Genomic DNA, 25,915 nt, shown 5'->3' on the forward strand with positions numbered 1-25,915 from the left:
GTACTTCAGTAAATTCCATGCAGCAATGGCACATGTAATAGACTCACAGAAAGACAGGATAATGGACCAGAGGTGATTACTGAGTTAATACTGACCTATTAGAAACAGAGCCAATCATTGTAACTTCATTGTAATCTTTAAATGAAAGTTTGCCAGGTCATTACATTTTCTAACAGAGCAATGAAATTTTCACTCCTGCTGCAAATGAAGTACAGAACTGGATTCCCTACTTGTAGCTTATATGGACAGTGTCCCAGTGGCAGTCTGGACACTACCCTCAGCCAAAAACATCCCCAAAAGATATATCTCCATCATGCAGAATGTCACCTTGCTTTTGCAAGAATGACTACCTCCTCCAAGCACTGGCTCAAGAAACAGGTCATGGAGGGGAGGGGAAAAAAAAAGAAAAAAAGAGGAATGCAGTGTTACACAGAAAAAGAAATCCTCAGCCAGTGAAGTGGCCACAAATCTTTAAAATTCAAATGAAGGCTGTTTTCTCCACTAAGATCTACATGAGAAAGATTCCTTCATCAAAGCCATTATCTTCAGGTAACATAGTATCTTTGGAATCCCTGAGATACTACAGCTCCATGTAACCACCTCACAGAAGTGGAGAGACTGACTTAGCACACAGATGAACAAGGTGGAAGCCAGCAAATAGCACCCTGAGTTGCAAGTAGAACAACAGGAATGGGCAACCCATTCCTAGATGGCAGAGATGCAGAAGAATGTGCAGAGGAGCAATTTTAAAACAGATACTGCATTGGGGAATAGAAAAAAAATTGAAGTATTTCTAGAAGGCCTTTCCCTATTGTCAGAGCAAAGAAGGAAAAGACAGCAAGGAGAGGGAAGAGCTCTCTGAGAAAGGCCCTGGAGAAATGCAGACACCTCAAAGTACAGTAGGACAGTAATGCAAAAGCAGAGACAAGTTAAGTGGGCTTGATCCAAGTGTGTCCCAAAGGTTAAGCACTCCAGCAGTGACTACAAACTCTCAGCAATCACTGACCTGTACTCTTGATATAAACCGGGAATATAAATAAACTATTTTTCCCCCTGGAACTACAAAAAAAATACACAAAGAGGAAAATACAAAGTCACAATCATATCATAGAATACTCTCCACAGTCAAAAATTAAATACTGGCTTCAGAAACAACAGTCATTTGTTCTGTATGCTAAATAGGGTTAATTGTAAAAAAGAGGTGCTTGTAAAATCTTAAGTTTTAAGTATTTTATTTCCCAGTATATTGCTAAATAATTTTGCAGTTAAACCAAAAAGTAAGAAATATCAGAGATGAGTATGGAATACTTACAACTAGAAAATGGTTGCTGAACCATCTGAATTTCTATAAAAGCATCAATAAAAATGTAAAAACATGGTCTCACAAAACCAATTACAATCTGAAATGCCAGATTGTCTTCACAATGGTCACAACATGAATACTGATGGATTTTTGCAACCAAAAACTAATTGTGATTTGGCCTAAACATGGCTTAATACAGCAATCAAACACATCTGAAAACTGGGACTTGTATTTCTGCCATTTCCTACTTTGTCAGCTATTCAGCATCCAGTAATTCTCATTAGAAAAAAAAAAAAAGCTACCTGGTCACAATTTTATTCTCTTATGGAGTTGTGCTGCATCTCAATACCTTCTTGGATAAATGAAGAAAAGTGGATAAAAAAGATGAGTAGAAATAGACACCCTATAAAACTACTTGTAAAGTATTGTAAGCCTGCAAAATATCTGTGGCATTACACAGGCTACTGCTGATGTGAAGGAAAAAACTGCTATTTAACCACTTCATGAATATGAACAATGCACTTGTTCCCAGCCATTTAGAATGATTTGACATTCCAAATGTTTATAAAAATTGGGTAATAAAAGAATAAAGTCAATACCCTTAAGTATAATAAATAATGGTGTTTATTACGGTCGGGGCTGACCACGAGCGTTTGTTCCATATCTGCTTGGGGCATTTGCAAAACCAGTTCTGAATCCTTGAGCTGTTCCCATTCCTGGTATTCCAAGTCCTTGATTGAGTACACTGCTGTAGGGTGCAGATCCATGATTAAAGCCCAATCCATAGGGCTTTGTCTGAGTGTTTAAAAGGATGACTGGACTCACATTTTTGCCTGGTGTGTTAAAAGAAAATTCTGGTGGTGGGCTGCAGGGCTTAGCTGGAGTGGAGGTAACAGGGTTCAAACTGTCAGCAGCTTTCAAAGATGGCATTGGAATAATGTGATGATCCGAAAGGTTCAGAATATTGTTTGCAATAGGCACAGATGATAAGGTAGGTCTGATCCAGTCATCTTTGAAAATCTGAACAGTCAAGGTAGAGACCAACGTGTATAATCTGTTAGTGACATGGGCAAGTACCATTTGCTCATTTGCGTCTCTCCGAATTCGGACATGGACTGATCCAGCCTAGAAAGTGATAAAAAAAAGTTGGCTGTTAATTGTTACACCAACAAAGATTCCCCACATGCACTCAAGAAGAGGTAAATTATCCTGCAGAGAATTACACAAAGACCTTTTGCAGGGGAAACTACTAACTAAATTAAGAACCTTATTACAGGATACATTCTGATCTTTCCTAGTATGTTGCTCTCTTATGAACATATAATCATTCAACAGAAGTGAGTCTTAGAACCAAACTATACAATACAACGTGTTGGCAGGAAAGGCAACACTGGGGAGAAAAATGGCTCAAAAGAACAAAGTGAAAATTTAGGCCTAAGTGGTAGAACAGTAAACTGAAAGCTATTTTTACCTCAGAAAGAGAGAACTGCTGCCTTTTATTGTTGTTTTAAGTAGGGTAGCATACTGGAAGAAATCAGTGAAGAAGTATCTAAGACTCTTAATTTTCCAGCTGTCACAAAAATACCTGCCTCAACTTTGGAATAACCAAGTTCTGTGTGATCATTCTGTATCACAAAAAATACCCCTTCATTTCTTGCAGCTTACAGAATAACTGGTACACAATTGTATTTTACACATATGCACACATAGTTATTTCTACCTTCTCCCCTAGAAATGCTGAAAACATATAATTCTACTGTCTACTGTAGACCTTTGGTGCTGGAAGGGTTACAGTTCTTTCTCTCTTCCTAGACAATTTACACTAACACACCATTTTGAAAAATGTTTTTTCTATAGTTTGTCATTTTCCAAAATACGAAAATACGAAAAATACAATCCAAAATACGAAAGAAATTCTACAGTTGCAAAAATGCATGCTTTAAGCCAGAACTGCAGTATACATTAACAACATTAATCAACAACAAAGCTTAAAAAAAAATATAAAGGACTTGGGAAGAGAAGTTTTGCAATAAAGCACAAGAACCGACTACTGATTCCATCAAATTTTTTAGCTAATATTTCAGAAGAAATATCTTACTTTATGTAAATTAAAAAATTAAAGTAGTATCTGACAACTTTTTTTTCAAAGGCTAGAAAGATAATGAAGACATAACTTACCAAAGTGCCAAAACCTAATGTCCAGAAATGCTCATTTCGAACTTCCAGCACACCATCCAAAGTTGAAACCTAATTTTACACAAACATCCACAAATACGAAAATAAATTAGAAGTCTCAAATCCTTTTAGAAATGTACTTTTATACATAAATTATTAACAAATAATTTTCAGTAGTGAAATGAAAGCTCCACACACTGAACAGATGATGTCTGTTAATGTCACTAATGCTTATCTAACGTACTTTTACTACCCTTAAACATCCAAATCCATCAAAAAAGTTTTAAGGAATTTCAAGTAACTCTTGCTGCCAAATTGTAGTATGTTCTCAACTTGATATGCTGTAATTCAACAGCTGCCTGTACTCCTTTTCCTCCTTCAATTCACATCTGTAAACCACTTCAATAGCAGCTCAAATTTAAATAAAAACAGCCTGCACTATTTAGGTAGTATCAGATTTGTTCCAGATACCTAAAAGATACTACTCAACTTGGAAAGGAAGATTCATATTTTCTACATGCAGCTAAAAAAATATAAAAAAAAAATTATGTTAGCTAACTTCTTGGACTAGTCAGAAAAATTTTTCACATTCCTGAATGCTTATTAGCTGTACACACTGTGATATATATCACACTGACTTACCTCTCTAAGAAGTTTATCTAACTGGCCAATCACATGAGGTGGGGTTGTCTTCAAAAAGAAGAAAAGAAAATACAAGTTATAATAAAGATTAACTGGCCCTGTTCAAGTAAAAGAGCCTTTAAGTCTGGTCCACCCACACAAGAGACCAATGGCATTTTCATAAATTCTTATGACTTTGTGATGCATATTTGCACAACTAACATTCTTGTAGCATGTCACAAACTCCCATGGGACACTTCCTATTTGCTAGCTTAAATCAGATTTCAAGGTTTGCTTTTTCGTTTTTAAATGAGGCCATTTAACAAAACCAAAACCACAAAATCTGTTGATTTGAGAGGAGGCTGTCTTACCTGGAGTAATACTTTCCCACTGTAGACACTCATGGGATACATGGTACCAAATGTCATCAAAGCAATTGCTATAGCAGAGGCTGTGTCCACAGCAAAATAATTGCTAGGGAGAAAGCAATTTTAAAGAAACATTGATATTTACATTTTTGAAAAGCAGAACAACTTACTTATGATTCTTTTTTCTTTCTTTTAAATTATATACACTTACAGAAATTTACACATACCAATCTCATTTGAACTCTCATTCATCTTGGACAATAGACAGATGCATTCATAGAGTTGCAATGCCATTCATACAAAATGCAGTTCTAGATCAGATCATTCCTTTCATGCAAAAAATGTATTTTCCCACAGACTGGATACAAAAAGAACTACTGTTTTAAAACAACAACTGCACATACTTGATTTCAATGAGCATATATGTAATGCAAAGAGCCAGAGCTCCAGCAATATCAATCAAGACAAAAGGGTTCATCCGTGGCAGAAAGATGCTACTCAATCCTGGGATGATTCCACAAATACTGCAACAAAACAGAAAAAGCAGTTGTCAGCCAGCTCTTCATCACTACTTTGAAATTCCAAAATTACACACATTATTTAGCATTTGACTTCTAACACATTTTGCTGTCACAGCATATGATGAGTACTGTATGTAAAGGCCCCACTAATTCTACTCAAAGGCTGCTGTCAGCAAAAATTAATCAAGTGTTTCTTTCTGGGAATATGATATAGCTGCATCAGCTGTATGCAACACAAGTACTTCATGGGTTCAGTTTTGGTATTACACAGATGTACGTAGCGAGAGATTTGAGTATCACCAGTCTTCAAGCCATCTGCCACCTTGGTGTGCAGAAGTGTCCTAAAGCCAAAGCTAACTAATTCATGGAGTCTGAAAAGAGGAAGAAAACCATCTAGTTCAATAAGAGGAGACCAAAAAAATGCATGAGGGAATGCTGGAAAAATTATTTATTTATAGCTATTTCTTGTCAATGGGAGTATGAGGAGAGAAGAGAGTTTCTGTACATCTCAGTGAATATAAGTGCATGTCATGTCCTGGAGAATTTCAAGGCAAATTCAACATGAAATGATTTGTTGCTATGTTTAAAGCCAACTTATGTTTAGATATCATGTGCTGGCCTGCTTCTGTAAGAATTTTAATCAACATAATTATACACAGGTGCAGATATTTTTTAATCAGCACTGCTTCACATAACATCTGAAATAGCTGTATACATACTAATTCAATTTTTATTCTTTTTTTCATATTGGCTTAACTGTATACAGGTTATCTCAAAACCCAGTAGAAATTATATTACTCTTGATCTGGGACCCCTTCAAATTATCCATCAGTGTCCTTCCCTTAAACCTGTGTTTCTACACTGATAAGAGGAAAGCTGTGCTACTGTCTGTGATTGGTATCCACCTTTTTTCTTTTTTTTTAACAATAAAACTTGGGCAACCTAATTATTAGTCTTCCAAAAATATTTCAGAATAAATAAACAAAAATGTTTTGGTTCTGACGATGTAACATCTTATACCCATAAAAAATCAATTCTTCTGTTATCAAGTCGGCATTCTCTGCTTTCCTTAATTGTAAAAAAGATCACAAGATGCAGAAACAGATGGGTTTTGAAGCATACTTAACATGTTTTACAACTTGGTTTAACATTTTTCTTTTGATACTGACAGACAGTTGGAAGAACACGTATGGATTAAAATAAACTTTCCTGACATCTGACAAAAGTATTTGCAAACATTGTTATCTTGCATTCAGATACCCAATACAAGCAAGACAGTTAACAGACAAGATGAATGAGCAACACTGCTTATATCCCTGGAAGACACAGACTCCCCAGTTTCCTCCTGGACAGGTGAGGAGTTTCCATAGCTATGGTTCAGTGAGTAACCTGTTTCATACATCACATTTAAACTCAATCATCTGAATCATTTGTCCAGCCCACGAAGTAAATAAACATAAATTGTTATAAAACGTATCACTCAGTAATGCATGTTGTGAAATGCAGCTCAGGTATGTACAGGATAATGCTAGTTTTCCTATTCTCATCCAAAGAGAATTACACACAATGTACTGAACACATGTATTCAAAAGAAAAGACACCCAGAAAGATGTATTTCTGCTAGATTGATGTATCTGGGAAATGTAGGAGACAATGTTTGCTCCAGAGTTCATACATGAGACCTACAGTAGGTAAAGCTATTTTAAAAGCTCTAATGCAAGTTTATGCCTCAATACCCCTACAAATTGTTTTTATACACACAAAACCAACACTGCCTTCCAGAAGCTAATGATTTTGAAAAACAATATAAAGCTTTACCTTCTACTAAGATCTGCAACATGTTCCTGAAGCCAACTTGTGCTGGCAGCTGCAAAAGAAAGAAGGCAATAAAGTTACCACTATTTTAAGTACCATTTTAAAATTACTACATTTGGAAGTACACGCAAGTTTTATTTTAAGGGAAGAAACCAATAAATACACTGTGAATGAATAAATATATCTCAACAGATACCCTGGCACTTGAAAAAAGCCCCAAGTCTGTCTTTTCCTGGCAGCAACTACAACGTCCATCTCTCATAATAATCTGAACTGATTAAATACAAATGTAATTGCAGGTTACAACCATTATATTTTGTATAATATTGTGTATAATAGGTATTTATAACTATGGACAATTTACAGGACAATTATAACAGGACAATTTACAACTGCAGGAATGACTGCAATCCTACTTCACAATGAAAAAGGTGAAAGCTTTTAAAAAGAACTATTGTATTAACTTATTTTTAACTCATTAATACATCCACAAAATGTGTTGAAAGTTCCAGTATCTGTCACATGACCTTCACTGGTTGAATTCAGAAGAGTGAAAATAAAGGATACTGCAGCATTAAAATAACACTTGGTTTATCATATTAATGACCTCCTACTACTCAGAGCCTTATAAGCAAACTGGACTAGAAAATCAGATGGCAATTCTACTGCACAAAGTTACATTAACAGAGGAAACAGTAATATACACCCACTAGTTTAGTTACCAGACAAGTTGTACCTTGATAAAATTAGGAACATTAACATTTTTTTCTCAATTCTTGTTACTGTCCTTATTACATACCTTCAGAGACATAAGCAAAAGGTTTATTCTTAATGGAAAGCATTGTAAATAAGTTGAAAAAGAGAGCCACGAAAGTACCAACCAGAAGTCGTCCCCTAGGGAGGGGAAAAAAGGTGTCTTAATTTCCCATCACCACAGAACATGTTATCAAGCTGTAACTACCAATAACAGTATCAAAATACTTTGCTTGGTTTCATCCACTGAGGCTGAAAACAAGTAGGATAAACTAGTGTAACAGTTAATAACCAGCAGTGTATTACCCTTGTAAGGGTTATATGAGATCACTGAACTTCGTACATTATTGTTATCACATAATGCTTATAATGTTGAGTAACAGCCCTTGACTAATTGCATATATGCACACACATATCTATTTGCCCCTCGAAGATACAAACACATTGTCCCCTCAGCAGCACAGCTGAGAAGCTTAGCTCTCTATGGAATTATGCCATATACCCCCACCTTCTTCCAGAACTACTTCAACATATGTCCCATGTCCCATTCCTTCGCCCCATAACACCTTCTTTTCCTTTCCCCATGTTCTTTATAGTCTGAACCCTCTTTGCAAAACCTTCAGTTCCCTGTTGACCACAGCATCCTTCCCCCCCACATACCAGGCCTGCCAAGAGGCCACAAGAAACAAAAGGAACTGAACTAAGAAAAGCAGGAATATATAATTAGATCACTATTTGAGAGAACATGAGCATTAAATTTCACTTGTTCCTTGAAAAGAATGGTTTTCAGCATAGCTTGTATATAGTTTGAAACAAATGCCAAGGCACCAAAAGCAATTTGTTACTGAAAGTACATGCATAACTAATATATGCTAGATAAGAATTAGAAACATAAAAGGACAGTAACGCATTTTACATGTCAAAATAATTTCTTACGTGTGTATCTCAGGCTGTTCCAGAAAACGCTCCGCACTACAAGAATAATTGAAAATTTGAGTTATATTCATACAGTAAGGCCTTGATACCTGAAGTATGTTTTTACAGTAGCATTAACTGCCATTCATAAACAAAATCTGATAGATACAGTTCTGCAAAAAATTGGATTGCTTAAATAAACACAGCAACTTTTATAAGCAATGAAAGCATTTAACACTGAATCAAAGCAGATGTGATTTAGACTTCCCAAATACCTCCAAACTGTGCCATGTATGTGCTAGCTACCATGAATACTGCCTTCATGATAAAAATATGTTCGTAAATGAACATGCAAAAAGATACTGCTACTGGCACCATCACCAGTGTTGGTGACCACATCAAACTAAGTCTGAAATCTCTGACTTACAGCCTCACCCTAAGCAAGGTCAAATAAAGTAGACATTGGATACTGTGGTGGAGATAGAGATCTTTTTTTACCTGCCAGTGAGTTAACAAATGAACTTCAGCTGTAACAGAAAAACCTAAGTTTGTGGAATTTCCTAAAATTGATGTTGGAAAACTTGGAGGTTTTGACAGAGGGTGATTCATTCCAGTGGAATTTCAGTTCAATACATTGACCTTATAGTATAAAGTTGCTAAGTTGTTAAGCCCTTTACATAGAAAAGAGAGCAGTTGAACAGAAAAAGGGAAGATACACTGCTTCAATTTTAAATTCCAAATGTTAACAAAAACCTCTTCATGTTTAAAAACTAAAATAATGTTTTAGGCTAACCTCCTGAAATACAAATACCTCCAAGCATAGCTTGCATGGAAAATTGATAACTGAGCAAACTTTAAGGGAGTTAAGAAGTTGATGCTTTAAACATTCAGATCCTTGATATATTATGAAGCTGCTTTGACTTAAAAAGTAACAGAAGTAAAAAAAGTTTTATTTGTTAATAAACATAAAAAAGTCAAGATGCATAAGAAAATGCATTAAATTAATTATAACCTTTGGGAAAAAGCATTCTTAGAACCATTAAATCTTTTCTAGACAACTTTTTAAGTACATTTATCAATTCCCATCTTTACATCTAAAGCCTACATGTAGTGTAATAAATGTAAGCAAGCAGTAAGGTTTAGAAATATTTTTTTTTTATCTTTAAGTTTTTTCTAAAGTATCTCTCTTGTAGAATGCATCTGCTTTTGTTTGATCTGGACTGTATCTTCAAATGTTAAAAAATTAAAGAAAACAGTACACAACCCTACCTTTCTTTCAGTATAAAAAGAGCACCAAGCTGTGCCAGAACTGTAGATGCAAATACAGCTAGAACTTCAAACCTTTCAAACCTGAAATTTGAGAATTAAGTTTAGAAACACTGAACATTGAACAACGTATCCAACAGAATCTTTTCTGTGCAAGAACCAGCAGGATCCACCTACTCTTTCCCATTCATTCAACAGCAGACAGATGGGAAGAAACTGGAAATTTTATGGAATAGGCATCATTTTCAGATTATTTTAACACTCCACCCATCACCTTAAAATTAAGCATTTCTTAATTCTTCTTCCTGTCCATCCCCTACTCTGTAATTGTTCTTCACAAAAAGTCTTGGCCCTCCTCATTTTTAGGCTCTTTCACATACAGAGTATTACTGATGGCTGTTCAGGGATCCAGGCAATGACAGTGAGCAATGTATGAAATGCTGTATTATCAAACACTACACCTTGTTATTGTACTTACCCAAATGAATAGACTGGGCTGGGTTTCTTCATCATTACCCAGTAGCTTATTAGACATGTTACCAAACTGAAAAAAAGGGGGAGAATTAGATGTGATAAGTAACAGCAGCCTTCAAAAGTGCATAATCTACAGATACACACTTGAGCCACCAGAACTCAACAAACTAATACAGCCACATCTTGCCCTGAACTCAACCTCCATCACTGTCACAGTGATGTTCTAAATGCTCCTCATGTGCCTTCTGAACTTGCCTAGAAATACTGTAACCTGAGAAAGGCTGTTTAAATGAGAAGGAAACTGATAAGACAGAAGAGTGAAAGAAAAAGCAAAGAAATCTCTCCATTGAAGTCTTCTTTTAGAGATATACCGTGAATTAGATTTAGTACTCTAGAATAAGTCTCAGGCTGCACCAAGTATTGCCTTTCTTTTTCACAGTGTAATTTCTCTATATGGCCAAAACAGATTAACTTTCTTTGGCTGCATTCACCTACCTACACAAGCTCTACTCTAACTGGCCGTTCACTGACAGCCACAGGTCTCTCCTGCTATCTTCTGTCCAAATTTTTCTCACATATTAAGCATCTAGAATTCCAATCATTTTGGAATCTCCATGGTTGTAGTCACAATGTTTCAAGAATGAATATAGTTTCCTTTGCCTATTTTTCCTCTATTGAACATTTTTTTCTCTATTGAACAATTTTTTCAATTGGAATCCACATGGATTCAGTGCCATCTGTGCTTTCATGCAGTCCTTTTGTAATTAATAACGATGCTAAATCAGACTGGATCAAGAACTCATCCCTACAACTGATGAACAATGGCATCCTCACAACTTGATTCTCAGCTGTGTAGAATAAAAGTGAAAGCACAGGATGTAATACTGTTCATATACAAAGCTGTAAATTCACATTCTCAGTAAGACTATCATATACAACCAGGAAAAAGACAGAAAGAAAAGAAGCAGAAATTGATTTTTGCAGCAGAATTAGCACTGTAATGCTATGAGTTAGAATAATCTTCTAGTCCAACCCCTAATCAACCTAAAATGAGAGTGCCAGGGATGTTTTACCTGTTTCTAAAACTAAAAGAAAAACAAATTTCCACATAAACAGGAAGTACAACGTCAACACTTCCCCCAGTTTCCCCAAGGTGAAAAAGGTATTTTGAGTCAAAATTCAGGAGATACAAAATTCTAAGAGAAATACAAGATTCATTAAAGTTAAATCCTAATTCTAATGCAGTCACCGATCAATTTTTTTGTGCCTATCCCAACAAGTCATTTTTGTTTCTGCATGTTTGCTGATTTTATTTATGAATGTTTTACTGTAAGTCAGATAACATATAGTATGTAGTGGACATATGTATGACTCAGAAAGCTGATCCATACCTTTTATAAGAAAGTGAGATGGCAAGGAAGATAATGTAGGCTAATATTTTAAATATATATATATATTTTATTTCCCAACCACTGTTACCATTCTGTATCTTAGACAAGAATTAAATATATTTCATGTCTGTATTATCAATATTAGTAGAAGTGCTCAGAACTATCATACTAAATGCTGTTTTAATACAATTTTGTTAGAAAACAAGAAAAATATTGAAAATATCTAATGACCGTATGTGCAAAGTGCTTGGTATCCAGCTTGCGAAATTTTTGAAACAGAATTACATGCTTCTTGTTTCCTGATGTTAAAACTGAGGGTTACTTCACATTCCGTGACTATGGCAGTAGGAAAAAATTCTGAGAGAACAACCTGACAACCTAAGTTTTGTGCCATAGTTTTATGTTGTCATGCATCTGCACAGAGAAATCCATGACTAAAGTGATCAGTTACTGGTCATTCTCAATACAGCTATGGTGGGTTTTACAATCTGTTTACTGTGTGCAATTTTATACTCATTTAAGCTATATTTAAACCAGTTACTGTTTCTGTACTGATGACTAAGTTGAACCTGTAAGTAAATTTTAGGTGTATAGAAATATTCAGAGAAAATGAAAAGTAAGACAAAATGGGAAAAAACCTCACCTGAAAAGGTCAAAGATTGTCAAATATGTGTAAGCAGTTAAAGCTGTAAAGAAAAGTAAATATTAAAACTTAATACTTAATTTTTCAGTGCAAAAATCACTTGTATTCTAAGCCACTTTTGTGCAGCTCTTTTCAATCTTCTACCTACATAAACTGCCTCTGCTGATAGAACAAGTCTCTGTTATTCTAAAGACACCAATATATTTCATGTCATTGATTATGGCAATCCTAGTTGAACTAAAGCACTTAATAAAGCCCAGATACAAAAGGTATCACATTTGTGACTAAGTTGTGGCTAGGAATTTAAATACTGGAAAGTCAGGAGATCATCCAGAAACACATCACTTACCACAGTACAAGACCTCTTATGTGCTTTAATTCACTAAAAAGGAGGATGAACTGAATGTTTTACTTGTTTTGCGTCTCTAACCTATCCTGAAACTGCAAGGAAACCTGCATCAAAAATTATAAACTAAAAAAACATTCTATTCTCAGTACAGGTGATGGGAAGCACATTGAAACCCCTATCCAAGAGCAGAAGGCACACAAAACTGCATTGGGTCTGGCCGATCTGGAGTTCATTTCCCCACAGCAGCCCTCACAGTGCTGTGCTTTGCAGTGGCAGCCACCCAGGTGCTGGAAACACTCCAGTGTTTTGGCTACTGCTGAGCATTCCCTGGAAGCAAAGAAGTCTTAAGTCTTTTCCACACTACAAACATCCTCATTCATCTGCAAGTGAGAGTCTCTACATGTCACTGGTACTACTCATACAAGGAACAGGTTTGAGGACTAGTAACTCAAAAGTCTACTGGTTTTCAGTCTTAAAGATGAAGAAGCTACGACAGGAAGCAAATTACCAGCAGGACTGAAAAACTGTGCAAACTTTGAAGGACTTTCACCCACCCAAACTTCTCTGTGAAAAACACTTTTAAGCTGACTGTGGCAGATCAAAAGGAAGCACTTTCTGAACCTGGCTGTGCAAACTCCTAACTCCATTAAGCACTGGATTTGGCTTTTTCAGTCAGCTGGAACTTCACATGCTAAAAAAACACATGTCAGTTTGTTGTAGTTTCAGTACACGAGAGCCACCTACCTATGCTGTTTGTAGAGCTGCACCACATGAGCAGGAAGCCAATACATATTAAATTTATAGCACCAAACAGTAAAATCTTCCAGGACTGTTGATGAGAATAAATATGTATTTTACACCTTCCAAAATTTACAAGACAGAAATATATCTAGCCAGTCTTAAAAAACAATATTGCAGTACTTAGTCATGCAAACAGAACCGGCTTCTCCTCCCTCCCAAAAATTCACCACTTGTTTCAGAACAGCAAGCCTTTACTCTATTTTAAACTTTACAAATTATTTTAGAAGTCATTTATGAATGCCACCATGCTTAAAATACCTTTTTGGTCCAAAAAAAACCCCAGGCATATATAATGTTTGCATTTTATTACAGCACACAGCATCTGACCTTTGAATACCAACTTGTACAACTTTATATTAGTGGGTTTGTTTCTTGTGCTGAAACTTTGGTCCCAAAAACATCTGAACACATTCAGTTTAGAGTTCAACTGAACCAATCAGATATAACTATAATTCTACGGAACACTAATTCACAGGGACAATGCACAGAAGCAATACAGCTTAAAAGATATATTTTATTTTTTTTAAGCACAGCTAGAAAAATTCAAAGAAAAAATTTCATAATATACTTAATAGTGTATCTTAACTTATTACAGATAATGTATTTTTTATTATAATTATGATTTTTTAAAGCAATACTTACTCTTCTGTCTGCTGCAACCAACCTAAATTCATGTGTTAACTTTCCAACCAATGATCTCTGTGATTTACGGAACAGGTGTATTGTCCCCTTAAAAAAAAAAAAAATATCAGTAGTTTAGTTTAAAACTTCACTTAAAACCGTAATTTAAATTAGCAAAAAGGAAATCTTCATTTATGAACTATTTTCACCATTATATCAAAGACTCAGGTGAACTTTTCGTTAACCAGAATTATCATGAACTTTAAACTCAACAATATTTCGGTAAGCATTTCACATGGTAATTATATCAGAAAATGACAAATGACTTAGAATCAAACTTCATTTAGACATAATCCAGAACTCAGGTTGACTGGAAAAGACACTAAAGTATCATTTAAAGAGTATGTTTTAACTTTTATTTAGATGACAAGACAGCCTGAAAACACAAATATTTTTCTTAATCAAAGCACACTTCTCACCCAAAGGCAATGGGTTTATTTAACAGGAAAATATTGTTTATAGATCTATAAAGGAGAACCCACCACAGAAGTAAAAACAATGCTGGTGATGTGGTGGACACAAGGCCAGTAACAAAATGAGACATACCAACAATCTTGGCTCTGACTTAACCTACAGGGCTGCTACATGGCCCTCCTGCAAGTGTAACAGGGAGCAGACTACCAGAGAAATTCATCTGCCATGACACTTGTCTCCCTTTCCACTGAGGGTCCAAGCTTCTAGCTGGTTGTCCTCCTTTCTGCTGTCCTCACAAAGTAGGTCTTCCACATGAAAAGCCCTTCTGATTTGCAATAGAAATTTGTTGACTTGTAATGGATGATCTGTCATCTGCAGCAGTTTGGGGCCAGATTAAATAAGGCTTGATTTTAAGCTGTTACACCTTAGCTGCCAGCAGAAGGCAAAAAGACATACTAATGGACTCTTCACCAAAATAAATTCAGTTAACTTTCTGACATTTTGTCAACACAGCTGCATTTCATATTATCTGAGAAATACAAATGTGCCATGAATTAAACTTTAAGCACTACTACAGATCCCAAGTTTAGCTCATCTGGGACAAAACACTGATACTTACTATTTTCCTTACTAGCAAATCATTACATGATTATTTTAATTCTTAATAGACACATGCAGGATGCCAGAACACCTCAGAAAGCTTTTCCATCAGGCAGTGGATGGCCTGCTTATATGAAAGCTGCTGTGTTACAGAATCATGAAGAATCATAGACCATCCTGACTTGGAAGGGACCCACAAGGGAAATCAAAGTCCAGCTCCTGGCCCTGCACAGGACACCCCAAGAGTCACACCATGTGTCTCAGAGCGTTGTCCAAGCGCTTCTTGAACTCTGTCAGGCTGGTGCTGTGACCACTGCCCTGGGGAGCCTGTTCCAGTGCCCAGCCACCCTCTGGGTGAAGAACCTTTTCTAACGTTGAACATAAACCTGCCCTGACACAACTCCAGGTCATTCCCTCAGGTCCCGTCACTGGGCACCAGAGAGAAGAGATCAGTGCCTGCCCCTCCTCTTCCCGCCAGGAGGAAGCTGTCACTGCAGTGAGGTCTGTCCTCAGTCTCCTCCAGGCTGAACAGACCAAGTGCCCTCAGCCACGTCTCTCACGGCTTCCCCTCCAGACCCTTCACATCTTCTCAGCCCTCCTTATCGCCTTTGCACCCACTGCTTTCCCACGCTGCCGGCACTGTGTCCACTGCGGCCACAGCGTGCCACACCTCCGTGTTTACAAAGGATGTAGACCGTGCATCAGAGCGGTGTGTTCTGTGCACGGGGGACCTCGTGCAAACCCACGCAGGCCGCAGCCCACCCCTGGGAGCTCCAACTCGGCCCGCGTTGTTCCTCGCCGTGGAAGCCTCCCCAGACGCTGCAGCTCTGCCGAGAGCTCGGTGCTGGGCACGGCGGCCGCCCCACACCTCGGCCCCTGAGGTGCTACCAGAGCTCCAGCAGACGTGATTCTGCAGCGAGCGGCACTGTCTGCTCCAACAGGTGACAGCACCTGTTATTGATACGATGTCACTCCAGCGGTGCACAGCATGAAAAGGGAACACTTCGCCGCCCAGATGCACACGCGGCGGTCGTCCCCAAAAGAACGGGTTTTCGCCTTTGAGAAGCGAGCCACAGAGTGACAGCAAGTGCACTGTAACCTGTCTGTCCTGCGGCGAGTCCCGGCTCCCTGACCGATGTGCCGCTGAAGGAGAACTCCGAGGTCCACACCGCAGCCCGTCGACCCCGTTGGAGAGGCAGCCCCGGCACCCTCCCGGGCCCTGCCCGCGGGGCCGGCCGGCCGCGGCCCGGTGAGAGCGCTCGAGGGGCGGGCGGAGAGCCCCGAGGAGGAAACACCGCACGGGCAGCGACGCCCCGCGCTGCCCCCGGGCCCGTCACGGGCCGCGCCAGCCCGGATGCCCCGCGGCGCCGCCGCCCCGGCGAGGGAGAGGGCACTTCCAGCAGCCTCCTCACCCCGCGTTCCACGCAGGACTTTCCTGCCCCGTTCCCTCCCTGTCCCCAGCGGGGGCCACTCACCATATTACTCCCCGCAGCGGAAGAGACGGCGCCATGCGAGGCCGGAAGGGGCGGGAGAGGTTCCCGTCGCCGCGGCAACGAGCGGGCCCGGAGGGACACGTGGCGGAAGCGGCGCCCGGCGGGAGCCGGCTGCGCCTGCGGCTCCGTCCCGATCCCGCGGGATGGGCGGCCCGACCGCCCTCCCCTCGCTCCTGCCCTCCCCGCGCTCCTAAGCAGCCGGCCGCAGGCTGAGGTGGCGGCCCAGCTTGGGATACAGAGGTGCCGTGTATCTGGCCGCTGCTGCGGGAGTCCCAGGGAAGGCTCCGGCCGGCGGTCACCATCACACACAGAGTCCGGCCTGTGAGCAACCACCACCATGTCAGCTAGACCATAGTACTGAGTGCCTCGTCCAGTCCGTCCTTTAAACACCTCCAGGGATGGTGACTCCACCACTTCCCGGGCAGCCCATTCCAATATCTAACCACCCTTTCTGTGAAGAAATTCTTCCTGGTAGTCAACCTAAACCTCCCATGGCACAACTTAAGGTTGTCGTATTCCTCGGCCTGTCAGTCTGTCACGATACTCCACTACAGCAATTCCACAAGGATAGGTTTGCTTCCTAGTAGGAGCATTTAAAAAAAAAAAAAAGATAATTTTTATTTTCCAGATTTTGGATGTATCTGGTCCTTAGAGAATACAGTATCATTTAGAACGATCAGACTGATCAGGTAATTCCATAAAAACTCCATAAGATATATTTCATGTCTCAGACCTCATTCTAAGCTCTTGGCTGTAACCAGTAAGCTTTTTTTCCAGGATGGAGGAAGTTTTGGAAACTATTTGCAGAAAATAGATTTGTACTTTATAGAATCTGGATGACAGGCAAGAAATTCAAATTCCAGCTGCTGCCTCCATTCAAATTTAATGAGGAAATCAGAACTCAGATGAACCACTATATAATTTGGTATAATTTGCTCCATAGAGTCGTTTGGTTACTTCATTATTGACATAGTATTGGGCTTTTTTATTTATTTGATGTCACAGGGTATTTCTTCCCAGAAGAGGCCAATAGTTAGTTATTAGTAACTGCACTTGCAGAAGTGTCTTCACAGAAGAAAAAATCTACAATAGCACAGCTGATACTAGCATTCTGCATATAACAAAACCAGCAGTCTTCAAGGATGTGTTACAACTCAGGCAAGTTTGAGGCCTTTAAGAAATTGCTAAAATGAGATTTGAAAATAACAAAAGTTACAGACTTAGAATATATTGTTCTTACAATATACACTTGCCAAAAAAAGTGGAATTTTCAAAACTGTAGTAAAAAAATCACACTTTACTCAATAGGTTGTTTGTAGACTGATATTCTGAAAAAAGTCAGGATTTTTTTTTTTAATATAGCCACAACACAGCACCTGGAATAGTCCCACAAGGTTGAGATGGATTTCAGTTAAATTATATTTTTCTGCCTTCACCACTACATGTATTTTCTGTTCTATCATGATACACAGAATAAAAAATAACTTAGAGAAAGTTGCATAACTGTCTTCTCCAGAGCCATATGAACCCTTGTAGAAAACAGGCTGAATTTTACAAGTTCATGTCATATTTGGGAAATTGCAGAAAGCTGACATGATTGGGGAAAAAAAAACCAATTAAAAAACCCCAAACAAAGCAAACCCAATCCACCCAAACAAATGAACATAAAACCCCCAAAACCAACCAACCAACCAACCAACCAACCAACCAACCAACCAACCAACCAACCAACCAACCAACCAACCAGCCAGCCCCACAAGAACCAAACCAAACCAAACCAAAACCCCGAGTTTTAACTTACTTTTTTCTCACTCTTCTCTGGCAAATTTAGACTACTAAAATACAGAAATAAACAGATCTGAGATACACCAGCATCTAACACTAGGCACGCAGCCTTGTCTCCCCATCTTGGCTGGAATGGGAACAATTTAATGAGTCCAAGAAAAACTTCAGTCCAGGGTATGCTGTCAAAAGCAAAATCTCTGTAGATTTCCAAATAGCAAATGCTGGGATATATTTTTTCATGCTCTTCTTTCTTTACTAATTTTAATTTATCTGATTATCTCCTCTACAAGACTATTTGAATGTCTGTAACCTATACACAAAATTACTAATAGAAATCATTTTAGTTGCTCAAAATCTACCTCCAAGCAGTAGTATTTCAGCCAAAGAGAGATACCTTGGATAGACACCAGTGATGTCTTTTTGTCCTAAGGAATTATTCCTTGACAGAAGCAGGAATAGCTCATATGCTTCAGTCCAAAACACTGGGTTTTTTTACTCCTTGCTGTATTGATTTTTACTTGGTTGGTTTGTTTTAGCAGTGATTGACATGATGTGTGGAAAGCGATGGTCATGGCTGTTCTTTGGGAGACCCCTAAAGCTGCCAGATAAGTAATATTAAAATAAGTTTCAAAGAAATAAAGTTTGATTCATTTTATCTTCAGGATGTAACTGTAATAAGAGAACACCCCCTTAGTGGTAAAGCAGTCCAGATGCAGCCTCAAGACAAAGAATTATAAATGGTAAGGCAACAGGGATAAGTAAAGAAATTATACTGTTAACCCAGAATTAATAGCAACACTCTCCCCCAAGCAAAAGAAAAGCCATTTTGAAGCCAAGCAAATTTGCTCCAAATTTTTCAGGACTTCACCATGACCACCAGAATTAGTTATGTAAAAGCTCCTGGTTTTCATCATGATCTAGCAAGACTAGGATAAGCACACACTTTCAGTTTAAGCACATTTATTTAGGAAGTAGCACTTCTGTTTACATTAGTTTTAAAAACTTGAGTTACGTTCTTTAGAAACTGATTTATTTACATATTTATTGTTCCATCATCTGGTATACAACACCTGATGTTTTTAAATGTTTTTTTTTTAAACCAGCAGCAATTTAATAGGCTTCAAGTTTAATGAAAAGGCTTTTAGTTTTGGACGTGTTATCTGATAAACAGACAAGAAAACAGTAATAACAGGACAAATGAAACATTTTATTGTGAGCTAAAGCTATTTGACTGCTTGTCATGCTTTTTTTTACATTGCTTATTAATAAAATGATGTTTAACATTTCAGAAAACATTTTTAAAAGAACAATGAAACAAAAGTGCTTCTAAACAACAAAATACAAATATTAATCCCATCCCAGACTGGAGTTATCCAATATATTTTATGGGGGTGGGGTGCAGTGTTTTGTCTCCACCTTTGGTTTTCATCACTTTCATACAGATTTCTGAAAAATACTGACTAGCCCTTGACATGACTAAAAATTGGAATTATGTAGCAAAAACAGTTTCTGTATTTCCAGTCCTTTTGGCAGGTGTGCGACTATTAGACAAAGTACCTTCTTCCCCACTTCTAATGGGAGAAAACCCTGCATAACTGAGAGGCCACACCCCAGCATCTTTGACAACTACACCTGTATTAACCAACTACAAAGAACACCACCTTTTTATCCTCAAATCCACTTCTCTGAAGAAAGGATTTTTTAAGAAGTGTATCTTATGAAGACAAGGAGAGTCTTACAGCAAAATAAGGTTCAACACCATAGTTTCCAGAAGTAATGTCAAGCATTTTCAAACAGAAGATCAGACTGAATAATCTGCAGTGTTGATCCAATATACTGAATCCACCAGAGGAGTGTATACCTTGCCAATTATTGCTGGACTCAGGAGGTAGTTATTGACAAGGTAAGAAGCTTCCACTCTAAGACAGTTAATGATTTGCACAAGAAGCAGGAAAAACAGAACACACATTTTCCCCCATATTTTACAAGATGATTTTGTATTTGCAGGAACTGACAGCTTAACTTCCTCATCCTGTGGAATTATAATTATCTTAATTAAAGATACCAAAAATTATAATTAAAGAATAAATTCTAAAAGAAAATAGCTGATCAACTGGTCATGAAAATTCACATAGCTCAGTAAAACATTCTTCAACACTAAACAGCAGCTCAAGAGCAACTAATAATAAAACTGCCTCTAATTAACACAATGACTGAGATAACTAGTTGCATTCACTACCTGCTTGCTACTCTTTATTCCATTTCTGATAATCTGGTAGAAACCCCAATAACTTGAAGCATCCCAAAAGCTTGAGGCCACCACAAAAAATTAATCTGTCAGGTACAGTAGAACTGTCCACCTCCCAAAGCTGCCCAAGTGATGCAGAAGTATCACTAAAGCGCTGGAGAAGCTAGAGAAGCACTCCCAGGCACAGCTATGCATCATCCATGTCTTGGGTAGGAAAGCACTATGAAAATCTAGGGCATGAAGTCTCACCATAAGTGATTAAGGAAACCCCAAGGAGAATGCTGCGTTCCAGCTGCAGAACAGATGTCTCAGTTCTACTTGCCAGCATATCTCACTTCAGTATTCCCAGTACAAAGTACTTCAATTTCACAAGAAGGACCAGACAGCAGTGCCAAGCAGTGCTAAACCCCACTTGTTTAGAACAAATACTATTTATTCGACACCAGGTTAATTGAATTATATGTATAGAAACTGTAATTTTAAAAAGATTTCGAGGAACGGAACAGTAAAACCAGCAACAGCCTGTAATTAGTGCAGTGATAACATACCTTCTCAGTTTAGAGATCCCATTCTCATTCATTTTAAAGTGTTATTATCACATGTGTTACCTACATAGAGTTGCAGGGCCATATTCAATAGAACTGTATTAGCGATGGCTTTGAGTCAGTAAGACATCTCAGGGGCACAATGCCTATTTCGGATACACTAAAGGCTGTAAAGTCTAAGAAACTAAAAGGACAGAGAAATTTATTCATGCATAAATACCCAAGTTTAAGGCTTATCTTTAATATTCTGTGTTGGTTTTATCTTGGTATATGCAGAGAACCTGTACAGGTTTGCTATAGTCCACAGGAAAGTCAGCATTAGTAAAGGGAGCATCATAACACACAACAAATTCTCATTTTAAGGAGAAAGAGCAATCTACATACTATTCTTCCAGTATGCTGAAAGACAAAACATGTGGCTTCTGATTAATAAAATGCAGGAGCCTGCTTAATAAAAGCAGAAAGATATATGAAGAAGGTTGTTAGAAAAACACAAGAGGTTTGGGTTGGTTTTATTTTCTCCCTCCAGTAACTGCTACATTTTAAAGTCAGTAAAACATACTTGCATAGAGCCAGACAAGCTGCTTATTAATCATGTCAAAAAAGTGGGTCAAGTTGTTCATTCACTAGCAGTGGGCAGATTCTCAGAAAAAAAAAATGGGGGGAAAAAAGAAAAAAGGAAAAAAACAGTTCAAAGAGCTAATGGAATGGTAGTTTCACAAAGGTCAAAAGCACCCAAGCTGCTGTCCTGTTTATCCTGATTCAAGACATTGTACTAGAACATAACCCGATTCTATGGAAAATTGAGCTGTAAAGTTCTCTGTATAGACATGGGAAATACAGGTAATTTGAGAGTTTTGGGTGGTTTTTTTTGGGGGGGGGGGGGTTTGGGGGAGGGAAGGTTTGGTGATTTTTTTTCTGTTGTTGTGGTTGTTTTTCCCTCTCACACACAGTTAATCCAACATATAGATGGAATCACTGAGCTGGGATTTAGTACACGTAAAACAGAGTAAGATGCAAGATAATGGCTTAAGCGGAACAGAATTATTCTTAAAAGACACTATTCAGAAAATAGAATAAGACAAGACATTTAAAGGAGATTTACGAACCAAACAGCACCTGGCCATGGGCTAAGAATCCAGCAGCTGTGGGGCAAACTCATATTGCAGAACAAAATTCTCTTATTTTTAATGTGTTCCAGCACCAATTTATAGGGCTGTAGTTCACCCACTAAGCAGAAAACAATCAAGCACAACAGAAGACCAAAAGCAGCTGTACCAGTCACACAGATTCTCTTGACCTGAACTCGTTGTACAAACTAGTGAAAGAGCTGGTCCCTTTTCTTTTTATGTAGCAGCTGGTGATTCTGACTCTTTGTGCTGCATATACTGGTGCTGCTTTAGGAGATGGGGACTTCTACCTCAACATTTCAGGTACCTATCTCCCATGCCAATGAGTATGCATTTGAAATAAATAATCAGTATATTCTTCAAAATTAAGTGGACAAAACCAAGAGTTTTATAACAATCACTGAGGAACATTCAAAACCAGAAGTGTTATCTTCAAAGTTCTCATTTGCAAAGGATCTCAACTAATGTGTACCAAGGCTTTATGAATAAAACAAAGACCCTTTCTTAGCTGTAGCTATTTGACAGATGCTAATACAAGAGTAATATTCATGCTTAGCACTATGAAGAATATTACGAATATGGATCAAGTCAGCCAGGAATCTCCAACAACAGAGATGGTCTACTGAAGGCAGAACTAAGGCAAAGCAAGACATGAGATTTAAGAATCTGAAATCTTTTAGCATTTCTCCAGAAAAGAATTAGGGGAACCAAAATCACCTTTCATTTACATAAGATGTACATTTGAGAGTCCTATCCTTAGAAGGCTAGAAGTGGTTTGGTTACACTGTTTCAAAAGGCATAGTAGTGGAACACAATCTTCTCTCATTTGATTGCTTTTAATCTTAAGATCAGTTAAAAGCATCTCTGGTTAAAAAAAAAAAAAATAAATCCCAAATGTATTGCATATGTGAATCTCAAAGGTTTGACAGTTTCTGCTATTTAGTACTCAATACCACACAGTGAGCACAGTCCTCTCAGAGTATTACTATACTTACAACTGTATCTACCAGCTAGGGTTGCGTTCTTTTTTCATATATACATATAATATATTAATTATAGTCAACTTTCAGGTAAGTAGTTCCAAAAAATAAGTTCAATGAAAAATTAAATTTCCTGTTAAGACCAAAAGCAAACAACAACTCATTTCATTAAAACAACAGTAAACAATATGCATTTTTGCAGTATCACTAAGCTGGGAGAGGTGTAAAAAAAAGAAACCCCATAACAACCAAAAAAATAAACCTCAAAAAACCCCAACAACCCACAAACCTGCTTTAACAAGGAACCAGTGTTTTGCCTTGCAAACATCTGTGTTTAATCTGTATAGAATTTGTAAACAAGATGTTGGGCCTTTGTAAGTAAAGGCAAAAATGCTTTCCTTTATTATGGTATTTAAAGGCTATCATTTAAGAGTTTGTTTTTTTTAATAGCTTGTCATTTATATAATAAAAACAAGTATTTGTACAAAGATGCAGTTTCTTTTTAAAAAAGCAGATCAGTTGAGTGTTTCATACTTTAATATATAAACCAAAACATATGAAAGCTATAAAAACATTAATGTCTGCCATGTATTAAACATGTCGCCTTGTATTTTAATGCTTACATGTGGAGATTAAAAAAAAATTATCACAATGGAAATTTTACTTTCTATTATCATAAACAGACCAAAATACAGAGTAGAAACACGTCATTTCTGAAACTCAACAATTAGCATCACTTTCTCAAACATCAGCTGGGCTCAAGTGGTACACTGTAAGCATAATCTAACATTCTACTAATGAAAGCGTTACAAAATGCATTAAGAGAAAATACTGCCAGTAAATGAATATCTCAGTCTATTCTTTTATTTAGTAATTTTTCTTCTAAAAGGCAGTTTGAATTGGTTTTATAAGGTTGGGTTTTTTTGCTGTTCTGCTATCAAAGGTCTTCTTTAAACCTGTGAACAATTCAGTCACATTACAACAAAACAAAAAGACAAATAATAACAGACCAGCTACTTTTAACAGTTTAATAATTGTAATTCCCCAATGCTGTTCTTCCACTCTACACAGGGAAATTGTTTTATTTGGCACATAAAGAATAAAAAAGTCAAAAAAATTAACTGAAGTTTACAAACCTCCAATTGAACATCATTGTTCCAAGTTCATTGTTCATCAATGTCATGGCAAAATTAAAAACAAAAAAACCACACACATAACATAGGTAAAGATCCTCCAATGATCAATATCATCAGAGCCTTGTAGCAGAAACAATATACATATATTAATGTTCAAACCAGAATTGGATTGCTAGGAATCTTATCTCAAGTCCTGTTGTGCTCTTACTTACAGTGTGTAAATCCTCACTAAATGGCAAGGAGACTTTGATGAACACATTTCACATTGTGTAATTTTCTCTTAATCTCAAGTTTTAATGCAGATACTTAAATATCTGTAAAGTTCTGTAAACTCTGGCTGCTTCCCAGTTATCTGCACCATCTGCTCCCCAGGCAGCACTGTTTCACTTCAAGTAGTGTCTCACACTGTGGTATCTCCAAAGTCCTTGTTCCAGCGAATGTACGCTTCCAGGGTCTGAGGGCTCAAACTGCGCTTTATCTTCTTCAAAGATTCTGTGAAATCTGAGAGTTTGATGTTTCTCATCTAAACAGAACATGAAAGACATCAGGGTCACAAGCGGTTTATATGCTTTGGTTTATTCAAGAAGTACTTGAGTATTCACTTTTAACAAAACACATTCTACGAGTGCTGCATCTTGATGTAAGAACAAAGTTTTTTTACAGTGAGAGCAGTCATTCACTGCAACAACCCCCCAAGAATGTGGTAGAGTCTCCATTGCTGCAGGTTTTGAAGATAAGATTGGACAGGGTGCTAAATAATCTCATTTAAGTTCCTTTTTCCATAAAAGGATGGACCATGTGATCCTTTGAGCTTTCTTCCAAACCAGGGTGTTCTATTATTCTGTAACCTGATGCAAGAGTCTTGTAATTCAAGACTACCAGTATTTACCATTTTTAATAAACTAACACTTGCTAATAGCAAGATCTGCCTTGTTACTAAATAGCTCATGAGACTGTGTCATTACTTCCTGCTTCAGTAGATGGTGTGAGCTTGTGCATATGAGGACATCACAACAAATTATCACAGATGCTCTTATCCTCCTGCAACGAATCCTTCCTTCCAGCTTACAGCTTTAGCCGCCACCTCAGGCCAAACACAAAAAGGAACTGAGAAATTAAGTTTTGCCTCATCTGCCCCCGTGTAACACCTGTACACATACCTGAAGAGAAACTTTTGTACACAGGACCAATTGCTTTTTTTTTTTTCTTTTGATGTTTACAGCTGCAGTTTGTGGTCAGGAGCATAATCTTTTTCTTTATGACGGTCCATGTGAATGAATGTAAGTATTATACATGCACAAATCTGTTTTAGGTTCTCCCTAAGTAAATCTGCCTTACGTAAAGATGGGGTGGAGGGGGTAGAAGTAATTTCATGTAATACTTCTGTTCTTGGGAAATAACACAGAGAAAATAAAAGCCAGGCCTCTGACTTCATCAGCTAGGTAGCAAATACTGCAGTTCAGTGTGAAGGAAAAGATAGGACAGTCAGCTGAAATGAAGAACAATAG

General features: G+C 37.8%; 2 protein-coding genes across 8 annotated transcripts in view; both read right to left on the reverse strand.

The window, feature by feature from the left end:
- Positions 1–1,218: 1,218 nt before the first annotated feature.
- Positions 1,219–16,670, reverse strand: SLC30A6 (solute carrier family 30 member 6). 3 transcript variants are annotated; one of them, XM_058836340.1, is made up of 14 exons: positions 16,566–16,670; positions 14,038–14,124; positions 13,339–13,423; positions 12,246–12,288; positions 10,216–10,281; positions 9,741–9,821; positions 8,493–8,528; positions 7,603–7,697; positions 6,807–6,855; positions 4,872–4,991; positions 4,471–4,573; positions 4,121–4,168; positions 3,482–3,550; positions 1,219–2,428 (listed from the first exon to the last, which is right to left on the reverse strand). In XM_058836340.1, exons 1-14 carry the CDS (start codon positions 16,566–16,568, stop codon positions 1,931–1,933), a joined length of 1,383 nt encoding a protein of 460 aa, XP_058692323.1. In that variant the 5' UTR covers positions 16,569–16,670; the 3' UTR covers positions 1,219–1,930. The 3 variants fall into 3 exon arrangements, with proteins under 3 accessions (XP_058692323.1, XP_058692325.1, XP_058692324.1); XM_058836342.1 differs by lacking the exon at positions 16,566–16,670 and adding an exon at positions 16,042–16,510; XM_058836341.1 differs by lacking the exon at positions 9,741–9,821.
- A 2,652-nt stretch (positions 16,671–19,322) lies between these two features.
- SPAST (spastin) overlaps positions 19,323–25,915 on the reverse strand; it is a 39,664-nt gene continuing 33,071 nt past the window's right edge. For all 5 annotated transcript variants that reach the window (XM_058835286.1, XM_058835290.1, XM_058835289.1 and 2 more), the window contains one exon: positions 19,323–24,930. In XM_058835286.1, coding sequence (XP_058691269.1) covers positions 24,808–24,930 — 123 coding nt within the window. In that variant the 3' untranslated portion in view covers positions 19,323–24,807. The remainder of the gene's footprint in view (positions 24,931–25,915) is intronic.

The sequence above is a fragment of the Poecile atricapillus genome, chromosome 3 (genome assembly GCF_030490865.1).
Source record: "Poecile atricapillus isolate bPoeAtr1 chromosome 3, bPoeAtr1.hap1, whole genome shotgun sequence".
Lineage (NCBI taxonomy): Eukaryota > Metazoa > Chordata > Aves > Passeriformes > Paridae > Poecile > Poecile atricapillus.